Source organism: Triticum dicoccoides, chromosome 3A (assembly GCF_002162155.2).
Source record: "Triticum dicoccoides isolate Atlit2015 ecotype Zavitan chromosome 3A, WEW_v2.0, whole genome shotgun sequence".
Taxonomy (NCBI): domain Eukaryota; kingdom Viridiplantae; phylum Streptophyta; class Magnoliopsida; order Poales; family Poaceae; genus Triticum; species Triticum dicoccoides.
In genome coordinates this window covers 586,915,336-586,930,721 of record NC_041384.1, presented here as the reverse complement: position 1 = coordinate 586,930,721, position 15,386 = coordinate 586,915,336, and the positions used below count along the sequence as shown (strand labels likewise).

At 45.6% G+C, this 15,386-nt stretch overlaps 1 protein-coding gene and 1 long non-coding RNA gene across 4 annotated transcripts; both read left to right on the top strand.

The window, feature by feature from the left end:
* Window positions 1-567: 567 nt before the first annotated feature.
* LOC119269388 lies at window positions 568-10,212 on the top strand. 3 transcript variants are annotated; one of them, XR_005133592.1, is made up of 5 exons: window positions 568-7,122; window positions 7,208-7,269; window positions 8,917-9,141; window positions 9,263-9,337; window positions 9,448-10,212. It is a non-coding gene; the product is annotated as an uncharacterized LOC119269388 (long non-coding RNA). The 3 variants fall into 3 exon arrangements; XR_005133591.1 differs by having other exon boundaries at window positions 8,855-9,141; XR_005133589.1 differs by having other exon boundaries at window positions 7,208-9,141.
* Window positions 10,213-10,344: 132 nt separating this feature from the next.
* LOC119272222 (TLC domain-containing protein 4-B-like) lies at window positions 10,345-14,133 on the top strand. Its single transcript, XM_037553753.1, has 8 exons — window positions 10,345-10,695; window positions 12,027-12,115; window positions 12,220-12,355; window positions 12,499-12,573; window positions 12,707-12,828; window positions 12,913-12,988; window positions 13,415-13,474; window positions 13,775-14,133. Exons 1-8 carry the CDS (start codon window positions 10,618-10,620, stop codon window positions 13,928-13,930), a joined length of 792 nt encoding a protein of 263 aa, XP_037409650.1. The 5' UTR covers window positions 10,345-10,617; the 3' UTR covers window positions 13,931-14,133.
* Window positions 14,134-15,386: the final 1,253 nt, after the last annotated feature.

Genomic DNA, 15,386 nt, shown 5'->3' with positions numbered 1-15,386 from the left:
CCTTCTCCCTCTCCCCCTCTGGTCCGAATTGGACTAGGAGAAGGGGGCGGCGCCCCCCTTTCCTTCTCCCTCTCCCCCTTCCTTTCCCCCTCCTAGTAGGACTAGGAAAGAAGGGAGTCCTACTCCTACTAGGAGGAGGACTCCTCCTCCTTGGCGCGCCCTAGGACCGGCCGGCCTCCTCCCCTTGCTCCTTTATATACGGGGGCAGGGGGCACCCCTAGACACACAAGTTGATTCACGTGATCGTTTTCTTAGCCGTGTGCGGTGCCCCCTTCCACCATACTCCTCGATAATATTGTAGCGGTACTTAGGCGAAGCCCTGCGACGGTAGAACATCAAGATCGTCACCACGTCGTCATGCTGACGGAACTCTTCCCCGACACTTTGCTGGATCGGAGTCCGGGGATCGTCATCGAGCTGAACGTGTGCTAAAACTCGGAGGTGCCGTAGTTTCGGTGCTTGATCGGTCGGGCCATGAAGACGTACGACTACATCAACCGCGTTGTCATAACGCTTCCGCTGTCGGTCTATGAGGGTACGTAGATCACACTCTCCCCTCTCGTTGCTATGCATCACCATGATCTTGCGTGTGCGTAGGAAATTTTTTGAAATTACTACGTTCCCCAACAGCTCTATGAGTTAAGTATTTAAATAAAATGTTCTCATCTCTCATTTTTTTACTTTAAAAGAATATAAGTTTCTATCGCCTGCTCCTCCTTCCGTCAGCCTTAGGTACATCTCCTTCCCTCATTGTGTCCATGTTTTAATTTTGTTTCCATCAGTTTTTGTGAAAATTGCATAAACTACCTTGCCTCTTGTTTACTTATGAATAAATTCTTTATTTTTAATGGATAAGCCAATAAATCCTTATCAAATACTAGTAAGTGTTTATCACAACTCAAAAAATAAGGAATGCTTATCAATAGGGAAACGCTAGCAATCTGCTGCTGGATTAAGCGCACAACGTCCAGCAGACATGCATCCTCATCCAACGGAACAATATCTGAAAGCTCATGTCCACTTGCTCTCTCTCGTTTCATTTCTTTTCCTCCCAGGATCTGGTCACTCTCTCCCCCTTTTCTCCATTCTTGTGTACTCATCAGATCGCACGCGGTGCACGACGCTCCTGCCATGAGAGACAGAGAGGGGTGAGAGAATGATGAGGGCAACGCGACCTGACTTTAGGTCCGGCGCTCGCCGATGGTGGCACGAATGAAGGGACTGGCGGCACCACTCCTCCCTCACCACCATGCGGCGCATCTCAAAATGCAGCAACACTTCCACCGTTGTAGGCGTCCTCGACCGGGGAGGGGGGGTCAGCTGCATCGTGCCCCAACAAGGGATGTTTTCGTTTTTGCAACAAAAGGCATGTTGCAATTGCAACAAGGCTCTTGTTGCAAAAGGGTCATGTTGTAAAAGGGCCATGTTTCAATCTTACAAAAAAATCTGCAACAAGACCTCTGTTGCAGAAAATACTACAACACCAGTCTTGTTGCAAGAAGGAGGGGGGTCGTGCGCATGAGCACATCAGACGGTCATTACGAGCTCCATCCAATGGCCAGGGAGACGAGTGATTTTTCCCAGTTATCCACGGCTGACGCGTAGGGTCGCCCTTATCAACATATAATCATATTTATTTTACGAAATGCACTCGTTGCACGACAATTTCTAGAGAAATATGGAAAACTCCTAACCCAGCACGAGGTGGGAAACCAATCTATTGGTCCTTAATGGGTGATGTGGACAGACAAGCCACCTTCCCCAAGTTACAGGAGCCGTGATCGGAGATGGACACCCACCTTCTCGCGAGACCGGCCCTGTCTCCCCTCGTGCGTGTGCTCTCTTAGAACCCCAGGACCCGGAAGCAGAAAGAAAACACTCTCCACCGATGATGTCATCGTGCAAACCCCAACCCAGTACCATCCAGGTGCCTTCCCCAAGTAACGGGCGCCGTGATCAGAGACGGACGCCCGCCTTGTCGCGAGACCCTGCATCCCCTCTCTTAAAACCCCAAGCCTTGAAGCAGAAACTTCTAGGCCATAGAAAATGTGACTTGCAAGTTGGGTTCAGTAATAGAATTATCAAAGAACCAAAAATGATGTTGATTGTACTTGGTTTGATTTGGCGCACATGAGATGTCCTACCGGTTTCTCAAATTAAAAATTGCATTGGTATAAACATTGAAATCTATTCATCATAGTTTTGATTATGATACTAAGACATCCATCATATCATAAAGAGAGACTAGTGCATTTGAATCAACTTCACGAGTCAGATTAGTTTGCCTCCGTATGGTATAACCTATTAGTATGTAGTAAGTTACAACCTATTAGTATGTGATGTAAACCTACGCTCCTGCAAACTAAAGCTCCATTCTTTTTAACAATCACCAGGGGAGAGCATCTCCACCTGAATATATTACTCAAAAAGCCCCAAGGAGCCAAAGTACACCAGAGAGTACAACATGAGGAAAGAAACATGCGTCAAAGATAAGAAGGCATCTCTAGTTTGGTCTTTGAACCTATAGACCCAAAGCGTGAAATCATAGATTACATTTCGAAGAGTATCCAAAGTCGAGTGAGTCAGCGGGACACCTGGGCATTGCGAGATTCCCAGTTTAGGCATTTAATAATTTTTAGATGTACTGTACTCCCTCGTTCCTAAATATAAATATTTTTTAGAGAATCCAATATAGGCTACATATGAAGCAAAACGAGTAAATTTAGACTCTGAAGTATATCTATATATGTAGTAAAGACTTGTATTTAGAGATGGAGAGAGTATGATTTACGGCGCCTGCTAGGCGTCATCCGGTTGATAACTTGCAGTTATAAGCCGCATTATCTACCGTCCGATATGATTAATCAAGGCCATCAGTTTGTATCCCCGCATCACAGCACGCCCACAGCCCCGCGACATTAACTGATACAAACCGTTCAATGGCAGACGCTACCGAGATCAGAGCGAGCAGCGCTTGCCGTCGGCCGCATGCAACACGGTCGGTGTCGTGGTGGAGCTGCAATGGAACATCGCCGGAGGTCACCGCTGCTGTAATGGAGCATCACTTGGCTGACGGTGCCGTGGTGGAGCTGCAATGAAACATCACTGCGGGTCGTCGCTGCTACGGTGGAGCGTCACCGGACTGTCGATGTCGTGGTGCTGTGATGAAGCATTGTCGAACCGCCGACGTCGGCGGTGCTTCATTGCAACCTCGCCGGAGCTTCCAACGACCGCCGCGACGCTTCACTGCAACCTCGCCGGAGCTTCACTGCAACCTCGCCGGAGCTCCAACAACCGTCGTGGCGCTTCATTGCAACCTCAGTCGTGCTCCATGGTAGCACCCCGACGGCCGCCGGCGAAGCTTCATTGCAGTGTCACCACCACCACGCAGCCGTGCTCCATCGCAGCACCGCTGCCCGCCTGCTCCGTCAAAGCTCCACTGCAGCACCAGACGGGTGCCGACGAAGCTTCACTGCAGCGCAACGCGATGGCGTCGAGGTGCTGCGGCGAATCAGGCGACCGCGATGGCGGATGTTGTGACACAACAGTGCGGCGAGCCGGCGATGGCGATGCTGCGATGCAGACGCGGTGGCGACAGAGCTCTCGAGGCCCGATGTTGTGATGCTCCTCTCCTCAACCTCCCCACTGCAGCATGTGCGGCGAGTGGTGACCCGCCTCCAACACCATCGTCTTCTGCAGCTCCGATGGCCACACCGTACCCTCGCCCCCCTTTGGAGCAGCGATGCCCTGCGATGGATCTCTCACATGGGTCCTAGGATTTGTGTTGGAGCTTCGTCGGAGGGAGAGAAGGTGAGCAGGAAGGTTGTTGGCGCCGGCGGCATGGCTCTGGCGGTGGGTTGGACGGGATTGAGGGGTGAGAGAGAGGGGGAGGAGATGGAACAGAGAAGAGATGGGGATGAAGATAAGCGCTCCAGGGAAGACCAGATCCTTCGGCAAAGAGATAAGGTGGAGGACGCGTGGGCATGTGGGCCTGTGGGACACGTGGGTGATGTGAACGAGGTTTACGAGAGATAGAAATCATCCGGTTGATTGTAAACGTTTTCCTTTACTAAAAATAGTAAGTATGCACGTACAACGCACCTCTTAATTGTCATCAAATAATTATTAAAATAGTTTATCATCTACTCCCTCCGTCCCATAATATAAGATCGTTTTTGAAGCTAACATAGCTTGAAAAACGTTCTTATATTATGGGACAGAGGGAGTAGTATACATGTATTATTACTGATAATAATTTTTTTGGGATGGAAACACAACTAAATGACGAACAAATAAAGGGCATGCAAATAAGTTCAAGATCAATAAATTTATGTAACATATGATGCTAGTACCTAGTAATTAGGTATAAGCTATTTTTGTAGCCATATCATCTTGATTCTACCCTCTGCCCCATCATAAAAATTGACATCACACATGGCTGCAACAATTTCGACATGATGAGTACGTTGCCTCTCCTGTCTCACACATGCCCTTGTTTCGTCATATCATAGAAGAAAAACAGTTCCGTTATCAGTAAGATTGAAAAGAGTCAAGCCATAGCAAATGGACAAGCTGATTTCTTCATCATGAAATTTTATGATTTGAAATAGTTACTAAATATGTAATGTTTAGTCCAGCAGCCAAATGTGCTTATACCCCTCAGTTGTATACATTTTTGCTTCACTCATGGTTCAGTGCCATGATGGCATAAAAGATATATTAGAAAAACTCGAATACATATATGTAGTAATGCATCGTGCGGGAAGATGGATTCATGCATAATTAACAGATACCCAAAGCAATTATGAAAAAACATGAAAGGACGGATTAACCATTGTTACATCCCAAATTAGTGAGAATATTTGTAAATTGTAGAAGAAAAAGGTACAACTATCAAAATAAAACAAAACTTGAATCTTGGTTCATTAAAAAGTAACTTACCCTACAGTCTAATCATAGAACAACACATAAGTAAACAACTTCTTGTTTTCTAAAGAGGATGAATTTCATTGGCAGCATGTCTGAACTATCATAAGAAAATTAGTCTGAACTCCTAAAATTTGTTACTCAAGAAATCATCTGCAGGCCCCTGAAATTTTGCTATGCATTTTTTGGAAGAGAAGAGCACTATATCATATCCGCAGTACTGTGCAATAGTTTGTTTCTTGGGCCTAAACAAAAGCAAAACTTCCTCTAGACACTTGCCTGATGTAAGAGGGGAAGAAACTTTCATAATTTCAAAATGGAGGACAATTCACACTTGCCTTTTTTTTGCAAACAAAGGGATTGTCTATGTGGGCGGACTGGTGGAGACATCTTTGAAGAAAAACTCACCTCTATTTTTTTTACACAAAATGAAACTGACCGTGCACCTTAAATATGTGCAAGCTAGTTGTGTATTTCATCGATTGTTCAAGGAGAAGGCATCGAGGAAGGAACCTCCTTGATGATAATACAACCTAGTCAATCAGAAGATAATTCTTTTTTTATTTGGACAAGCCGCACTCACTCACAATTTCTCTGGTGAGTCACTGTCAACACGGAGTACGTGTATACAGTATTAACGAAAGAAAAACAATCTGGTCACTTCCCCACCGCCCCCTCGCATCTCCTTGCCGTTCCCCATTCTCCCATGGTCGCCCCTGCTCCTCCTCCCCTTAGGATGCGTTTGGTTGCAGGGCTATCCTTCCAGGGACAGGGATAGCCCCTTTTTACAGTGGTTGCCACTCGTTTGGATCTGAGGCAAAGAGGGATAGAGGCAGCCAGATGCTTCGAATATTCCCGAAAATCGGGGCTGTGGGCAGCCGCGAAAAAGCGGCGGGTCGCGGCAACCACCCCCACGCGCACTCGCGAAACGTTTTTTCTGGCTATTGACTCGTCCTCACCCCCTCCCGAGCACATGAAACCTCACTTTCCCATTACTCGAGCTCGCCTCTCTCGCTCGTGCATGGCGACATCGACGGCGTGGCGGCGGCGGCATCTAGCAGAGAGGTCGGCCGTTCCGGAGGCTGCACACTGGAGATGCAGGACAGGGTTTGAGGCGGCGGCACGGTTGGATCTCGAGATGGCCGGCGACTGGATCTCAAGGAGGCAGGCGGCGGCGCGGCTAGATCTCGAGGAGCCAGGCGGCTGGGCCCTGAGGAGAAGCGGCGCCGGTGATTGAGGGTGGAGCGGCGGCTACGTGCATGGGGCTGGTCCGCTGGTGGATGCGTGAGACAATGAATCTGTATTTCTGCTGCTGTGTAGTTTTCCTGCTACTGTATTTTTCGCTTGTGTAGTTTTCCTACTACTATATTTTCTGCTGCTGTATGCACAGTTGCGGTGCCTGCTATTGAGGCATGTTTGATGTGTGGTGTGCCTGTGTTGGTGCTCAATGCAAAATGCAGATTATGGGCTAATCTCATCATCTCAAGCAAAAATATCATCACAACCCTTATTATTCATCCCTTGAACCAAACACTTCAGTGGCTATCCTCAACCAGCCAACCAAACAAAAACAAGGGCTATCCCTAACCAGCTGGTTGGGGATACCCACAACCACCCTAGCCTATCCCTCAAACCAAACACATCCTTAATGTCGAATCCGGCCGTGGAACTGGCCGTCGGAGGCGTGGGACTCGCACACCCCTGCTCTTCCCTGCTCCTTCATCGAATTCGGTCGCCGAAGTGACCGAGGCGGTGCTCGAGCTCGGCATGCTCGCCCGGACGCCGAGGCTCCTCCCTCCTCCTGATTTAGTAAACATCGCCGCCGCCGCCATGAGCCTCTCCACCCTCTCCCGCGCTCGTCCCAGTTCCAGGTTACTCTATCTCTCCGACCCCGCCGCCTGCTCCTCCCCGTCAATTCGGTTCATCAACAGGTGCATCACCTCACTCCGTGCAATGTTCGGACCCCTAGGGTTATCTGCTCGGGGGCCATGGCGTGTTCCACGCGGTGCTGCCTTCGCCGCCGCCGCCGATCGGCGGTGAGGGCGCTGGCTTGTGTCTCGTGGGTCGCTGCCTGACTTCCGGTCTGGGGAGACGGGCTTCATTGGCCAATAAATAGGGACGGGAAGGTCCGAGACTGGAGGTCCCTGCTCGCAAACTCGCAATCCCGGCAGCTATTCTACTACCAATCGAAAAAGAGTAAGCTTTCTTCCTAGTTTTGGGTTTCCTTTAATCCGCTTATTAGTTGGTGGCTGTGTTGACGATGCGATCCTTAATGGTTCAGTTTCATGAAGGAGAAGAAGAAGGCGCCGAAAGGGAATGGGAGCAACAAGTCTGAATGGACGGGTATGTTTTGATTGTGAGTTGCATTGCACTTTATTTTTATAGTTTGGGAAATCCTTGGGGTTGCCTATGGAACGTTTCCTTGATGTGATGGTTGGGCATATTTGTTTACTAAATCAAAGTTCCAGTTTACCTTCATCGACAACTTTAAATATTTCTTACACGTCTTACCACAAGCATATATACTTCAAAAACATTTATTCTAAACCGGTTCATGATAGATCAACAAAACCTCGTTGACGCTCTCACCTAATAGGATATCTACATGAAAGAAGAATATCGTATAACTGCATAGTTCCAACAAGAAGACATTCAAATGCACCATTTTACACTCTGGAATCAGGAAGTGCAACTTCTTTAGTGTTTAGAATGGATCAGGTTACATGTTTTGTTTTCAATGTTAAATAAATAGTAAGCTTGCAAGTGCAACACATGTATTATCATGTGAAAACAATTAGCATTCATCATACAAAGATAATATATCAATAAAATGATGAAAATACATTGATGTACCAACATAAGAGAGGCAATAGAGATGTTTAAAAATGTTGTAACACACCAAAAAAATTACACGTACTAAAACCCTAGTGAACATATTGCCAAACCTTTGTATTCAAGTTTTTCCTATCAAATAGGTAATGCCGAGAACCAATTTTTTTTGTAATTACACACATGGGAAATTCGCAAAGAAGCGCATCATTCATCATAATCAACTCCATATTATTAGGAAAAATCTAAAAGGCTTGAAACATAAACCAATGCATCTATCCACAAAATAAGCTCTGCTTCATGACACCGACCAATGAGTACAAAGAATTGTTATGATGACACTAATAGGGCATCTTGCAATATAACAGAAAATCATTCAAGTCTATCATGTATATTTAGGAAAAAAGCAAATATTGCAATAACTTTTTGTGATGAAGTAATACAAAAGAGGTTCTGGAACATACTCCTTGGCTTCTTCTAAGGCTCAGTAGAAGCATGCTTGCTTGCATTCATTGCAATCAACCTTCCACTCAAATCCTTTTAACCAAAAGGGAGCTTGCTGCCCCAAACGAGTAGTAACAAACACTTTTCTGTTGGGAAATGTTTCACGCTGAAATATAATCTCAAGGAATCACTTTCATAGAAGAATTTTGTGTTCTAGTTTGATGAGGGATGCATTAGTTAAAATTTCAAAACAAGCTATTTCAGTTACACCAGTGTTCCATATTTTACTGTACTACTATTTTCTGCTATGTACTTTATTATAACGGTTTCCTTCACATACTTCCAGTTTGCAACTTCGGTTATACTAATGTTACAAACACAAACAAATAAAAATACCTGGTTGTACTTGAATTTTGTGTTGTTGTCCCTCCTTTTTCATTTATCTAAACTGCAATGGACTCCGTTATAAACACTGAAGCAGTGTACAAAGCTATCACTGAAGCACTATATAAAGCTATCACATTGCTATTCCATTTTTGCTGAAGTGTTTTTTCAACCACAACTTAGTTCTGTACTTCTTGTTAAAAATATCCACCCGGTGATTTTTTTATATCTTCATAATAATACCTATCCTCTAATTGCTGGTGCGCTGTAGTGAGATTCAAATTTGGAGCAATACATCTTGCCCAGTTTCACCTGTGGAAACCCTCTTTTAAGGTCAAGATCCCTACAAAGATCAAAATGATAGAAGATCCGGTGTGCTGGCACTAATGCAGAGCGTGGCGCAGATGGGCTGGGTCCTCGGCCCATCATCCTTATTGTCTGCGCCTACATCACCTACTACATCGTTGTCCTCATCTCCGACTACTACCGCTCGCCGGAACCCATCCATGGCAAACGGAACTATACACCTGTACATGGACGCCGTCCGCTCCTGCCTCGGTAACAAATAATCCTGAAATTAACTTCTCCTGGCATGTATGGATGGACATTGGCAGCATGCATGCATGTCTGTTGTTAGGCAGAATAAATGGGTCTCACACTCTTGATCATGTCCATGCAGGGCCTACAGATGTAGCTGTGTGTGGCAATGCACAGTACACAGTTGTCTATGCATCACAGTTGGCACGGGCATCATGTAAGCACATGCAGTTTTACTATTTAAGCCTCTTTTGCTTCTGAATATCTGTAAATATTTTGTTCATAAAAGTCATGGACTGAAAGAAGTTCCTTGCCTTGAGAGTGCAGGTCTGTGGTGCCCAGCAACTGCCGCCATTAAAAGGGCCACGACGCGAACTGCAGCAGGATGGGGCGATGTACCTGGTGATGTTCCGCCTTGCCGAGGTCGTCCTCTCATAGTTCCCGGGCCTGGAGATCGGCCACCTTTGTCTCCATCATCGCCGTTATCATGTCCTTCACCTACTCCTTCATCGCGTTCTTCCTGAGTGTGCGACCTGCGCGCAAGGATAGGCCAGTGGCGGTGTACAGCCACTTGCATCGGTCGGCGGCCAAACGAAGGAGCGGTGGGTGGTGACCTGTGCGTAAGGAGAGGCCGGCCAGCGGCGGCGGGGGCGGAGGCCAACGCAGATCAATGGCGACAAGGGAAAAAGAGGCAAGGCAAGCGTCGGCGGTGGTGGAGGAGGAGGGTCAGGCGGCGACCTGTGGGGCGGCGACCCTCGAGGGAGTAGGAGCATCCGGCGGGCAGAGGCAGGCGGCATGCGTCGCGGGGTAGTTGTTTTGAGGCGATCTGATTGCGATCAGTTTCCTGTTTTCCTGGCTTGCGTGATCGTAGGGCTTGCAGAGGTGGGACGGCAGAGTTTTTGTCCGCCGAGGAAAATTGCTAAGCGCAGTTTTGCCTGAGGGTTAGTCTAATCTTAATGGTTAGATCTAATTAAATAATCTGATCGTGAGGTTGTAATTGGTCCATGATGTTTTGTGTAGTTTAGGCTGGGTATATTTAGCAATGAATATGTTTGCTTGTTTAATAGTAGTATAGAAGTATAGATAATTGTAGTTGAGGCCCTCCCAAGCCCCGGGGCGGTCGCCCCTTCTGCCCGGCCTATGGGCCGGCCCTGCGTGGACAGGCGGGCCACCTTCCCGGAGCCACGATCCGAGACGGACGCCGCCTTCTCGCGAGACCCCCCGGCCTGCCGTCGTGCCTGTCCTCTCTTAAAACCCAACGCTCAAACCCTCTTCCAAAACATCGCTCCCACCGACGACGCCACCGCCCAAACCCCAGCCCTCCTTTTTGCCCTGAAATAGATCAAGCGTGAAAAACGTGGCCTGCTGTGCTGCAGGTTTGATTTCCCTGGAGGCGTATCCGTCCATCCATCGGCGCGTAATCTCGGATCAGCTTCTTCTCCTTCGCGCTTCATCCGCCCCTTCGTCGCTTGCTAGCTGATCCATCGGAGGGGACTCATGGACTGGAACTACGGCCCCGAGGAGCAGGTCCTGTGGCCGGCGTCGGTCCTCGCCGGCGTCCTCATGTGCGCCGCCGTAAGCTCTCCGCGCCCTCTCCTTTTTTGCTTTCTTAGTTCATCCGCTCTCCGTAGTTCAATCCTTGTGTTCATGGTTGCTCGAGCTCGGTTATTTGCGAGATTATTATTACCTACCTATATGCCGGTTGCTTTCCTGTTACTTGGGGGCTGTCCAGATCAAGTACCTCCGTCTTGTTAGGGGAAGAAGAGGCCGTTGGCGTCTTTGTTGCTGGCACAGTTAATGCAGGTTGCATCAGCGGCCCTGCAGTTTTGTCTGTAGCTATGCTTGCTGGTGAAGTTTGCCGCGTCAGTTGTAGCACTTGGCACAACTTACTAGTCAATGGTGCAGATACTTGTCAATCGTCGATGTCTCTTTTGGCAATCGAGACTGGCAGTGATGATACTGATACGTACCAACAGTTCAACTGTGCTAGTTGGGCAGACTGTGTTGAATACTTCTTTCTAGAACCGAGAGATATTTTGGATTTAAAAAAAAAAAGACTGGGAAGTTCTAGCTCTTTTTTTTGCGTGGTTGCTATCTCGCATTGAATTTCTCTAGTTGGTCCAATGCAAATTACCAGTCAAGGGGAAGGTGCATCGGCATCAGATCAGCAGCAAGTGCGTGCGTAGACCGTGCTGTTTCGTGTTGCAGTGTTCTGGTCTGCTCTGCTCTGGCTCTTTGGTAACCAGGCCAGTATGTGATCAGTGCTACTACCTATTTGCAAAATTGCCCACAATTTGATGTTCTTGCCAGCCGATGGATTTCTTAAATTTTGGGTTTGTTGGAGAGATTGACAGTCTTGCACGTGTTCCAAAAAAATACATTGAAGATAATCTGGGTCTCATTCTGTACAGGGGAAGATAATAAGTTTGGCATTGTACAGCATTTTGCAATAACAAAAACAAAAAAAGGAGTGCTAGAATTTGCTATATTAGACTCTCTCTCTCTCTCTCTCTCTCTCTCTCTCTCTCTCTCTCTCTCTCTCTCTTCCTGTCTTTTTATGCAGGACACCTTTCTTTTTCATGAACATTTGTACTTCCGTAGGTTATTGTGTGTACACGGAGTTGTTTCAGAAGTATTTGAATTTTTAAATATTTTTACTATCACGGTGGAGCTCGAAAGCCGAAATCCATCTCTCTTATTAGTACCTACTAGGCTACGTATCACAAAGTTTTGGCTTTTATTCCTGATGAAGCATACTGATTCTGAATTGAAAACTTTACTCCTCTAATTCTGAACTTGTCGTCTTACAACCTCTTATTTTTTGAAAGGATCTTACAAAAAACATTGTTCTCAGCTATTTAGTACATTGCATCTTGCTGCAAGAATTCATAATTTTGTCCTTGCAGGTATATAAGGTAACTAAAAAGGTTAGCTCATCGTGCTTCAAGTGTTATGATGGATTAAGTCCAATGCAAAAGCTTGAGTGGAATAATAGGTAATATTTACTTGGACACAACTTTATTGTTGTACTTGTACCTGTTCTTTATCACAGTTGACCTTTATTTTACTTAAGTCTAAATATGTGCAACTAACTGACAGGGGCTTCTCTACGGTCCATGCATTGGTTGCTGCTGCCGTTTCCTTTTACTTGGTCATGATATCTGGCCTCTTCAGTGAAGATGTCAATGGCATAATCATTGACAGAAAGTCATGGTTATCCGATTCCATGTTTGGGGTAAGCTACGCATTGCAACTGCTTCTCCAGCTTTGCTTGGAGAGAGTCAAATTTGTTTCTCAGTCTGCAGTCTTTCAGAACAAATGGACATGAAATGCTCCTCTGCGTACATATTGATTTAACATACTGTATTACTTGTGCAGGTCTCGATCGGGTACTTTTTCACAGACTTGGCGATGATCCTATGGCATTTTCCATCTTTAGGTGGAAAAGAATTTGTAAGTTTTACACTATACTAGAGCACACATTATCTCTGAAGAAGATTAATGCGTGTTGGTTTCCTCCTAATCAGGAGTTTTTTTTTTGACAAAGTTCCTAATCAGGAGTTGTTTCTATGTGATTTTGTTTCAGCTCTTGCATCACGGACTTTCCATGTACGCAATCTGTCTTGCTTTGTTCAGTGGGAAAGCACACATGTACATACTCATGGTCCTCTTCACTGAAGCCACCACTCCATTTGTGAACCTTAGATGGTAACATCTGATGCCACTAATACAGTCCTTCAAGAATTCAGGTTAAGATGTGTTGTTTCTGAAAGTTATTATGATTTGGTGCAGGTATCTGGATGTTGCTGGTCAGAAGGATCACAACCTTTACTTATACAATGGATTGGCTATGTTTGTCGGATGGCTGGTATGGTACTCGCTGCTCTCATGATTTAACATTATTGCTTTTCCTAAAGTCGTATGATTCATAAAACTTGCATGTTAGAATTCTCAAAAATCTAGTTAGTTTCGGTGTCGGCAGCCTTTACTGTCTCTGCCGTGCCACCGTACGCCCCTATCAACTTCGGCTCTGCCCTTTCTGTCTTTGTACAAGACTCAGATGCTCAGAGATATGTTCCTATTGAATGTCTCTGCCTTTTACCTTTTTGTTGGAAAATATATGCTTGATACGCTCCTCTTCATCGCAAGTCAGATGAAAATGCCAATTGTGAGCTGCAGGAGCGGCGCCCAGGCTAATGAGTTAACTTGAAGCATTTGTGACTAGATATGCCGCAAACTATTTATTCATTATCCTCTTTACTCTGGCATTAACACATCTTTTGTTGGCTTGCAGATTGCTCGGATAATCTTGTTCGTATATTTCTTCACTCATGTCTACTCCCATTATGATCAGGTATGCATGTCATCTACCCATGGACCAACTGAAATCGCACTTTTGCTAATATATATATATATATATATATATATATATATATATATATATATATATATATATATATATATATATAGCTTGAGATGTAGCTAAATTTGCTTGATCAGTATGATATACTGTATTAAAACATCATGAAAGTATATGACTGATTTAGTCTTCAGAAGATTCAGACAGTTCGATTGATGCAACTGAAACCGTTTGCTATTGCGAAAATTCAGACGGTTTGCTGATGACGTGCGCGCTGTACTTGTTTTTTTACAGGTGAAGTCCATCTTCGCCCTGGGATTCTACGGCATAATGACAGTGCCACCGACGCTGGCCGTGATGAACGTGTTCTGGTTCCGGAAGATATGTAGGGGGATGGTCAGAACCCTGTCGAAGATGAAGCAGCATACCGCAAACGGGAAGACGGATTAGAAGGAAAGATGATATAACTCTTCTTTTTTAGATCAAAAAAGATTGACTGTTGTTCCTTGTAGATAAAAGCTCGGCCGGTTAAATTTGAGGTAAAACCACGACACTTATTTTGAGACGGGGGAAATATGTTGGTGTCTGATTCTTTTTTTCTAGAGTATGCCCATGCAGAGAATTGTGGGATTGGTCATTGATGTGAGAGGTGATGCACATAGTATTATTCTTTTTACTTTCGTGGCTGCTCGCGGCCACGCGAAACCAACCCGTCGTCGTTGCTGAATCTGTGAAAGGGTATTCCTTTTTCCTTCGCCAACGTGAAAGGCTATTCAGAGGTGGGGTGTCGCACCAAGCACTCTCACATCGCCGGGCCGATTTTGTTCGTGCCGCGCAACGGACGCGTCGGGCTCGTGTCGACCGCGTCGTGGACGCACGCGAAAGCGTTCGTTTGCGCCGCGGACAGCGTTGCCGCCTTTGCTCTCCGTTCTTGGTCGTTTCCCCTCCAGATGGCACGCACTGCTCAGCAGAGCCCAAGGCCAACGGTTCTCACGTCACGCAACGGCCGAAGCAGTGCGGCGCACTCACGCAGAAACAACAACTGGATGCGCCATCATTCGGACGGTCTTTCACGTGCACTGCCATTGTTTTCCTCGTGCTCGGGGTCGAAGAAGACGTACCTGCCTGGTGCAAAATAACAAAAATCTGTTTTAAGTTGCACTTTTTACCAAAATAAAGTTGCACCTTTTAGTCGAGTATGTCTCTGCTATATTTTTCTATACTATACTCCCTCCGTCCGAAAATATTTGTCGGAGCATGGATGTATCTTGACGTATTTTAATTCTAGATATATCCATTTTTATCTCATTCCTCCGATAAGTATTTCTGAACGGAGGGAGTATTTAGAAAATAAGCCAGGCGAAACTTTTTGTCAATCTTTTTTTTTCTCCCACCACGTCCCTTCAGTTGGTTTTCTTTCAACCGTTTCATGTTTGGCTGGGACTTCCCGATACATCGTTCAATCACATTAATTTACTTATCTTTGAAACCAATTTCACCTTATCTATACTATCTCTACTATTTAAAAAGAACACAAGGTTTTCACTTCACCTTTCTTCCCATCATCATTTCGTCCAACCTTTCATGTAGTATATGATAATCAATCACCTTAATTTACTTACATTCTTAACCAATTGCATTTTAATTTACTTATCAAACTTCTAATCAAAATATAAGGTAATTCACGGGCAGAACTTGATGAACATTTATTTACACAATCGCATTATTATTGACAGGTAAATCACAAGCTAATGTATTAGAATATTTATATCTCGTTGCAATGCACCGGCATTGTTCTAGTTTTAGAAAAATATAAGTAATTTTCTTTTCCCGCGAACTCTTCATCAACCACTTTCCCCCTCTCACCATGTCCCTCCACAGATTGTTTATTATCCAGTCATTTTTA

Excerpts from the sequence above, each read along its gene's own strand:
- LOC119272222 (XM_037553753.1), top strand. The coding sequence starts at position 10,618 with ATGGACTGGAACTACGGCCCCGAGGAGCAGGTCCTGTGGCCGGCGTCG. Across the intron at positions 12,574-12,706 it reads CTTTAGGTGGAAAAGAATTT|CTCTTGCATCACGGACTTTC; the intron begins GTAAGTTTTACA and ends ATTTTGTTTCAG. Across the intron at positions 13,475-13,774 it reads TCTACTCCCATTATGATCAG|GTGAAGTCCATCTTCGCCCT; the intron begins GTATGCATGTCA and ends GTTTTTTTACAG.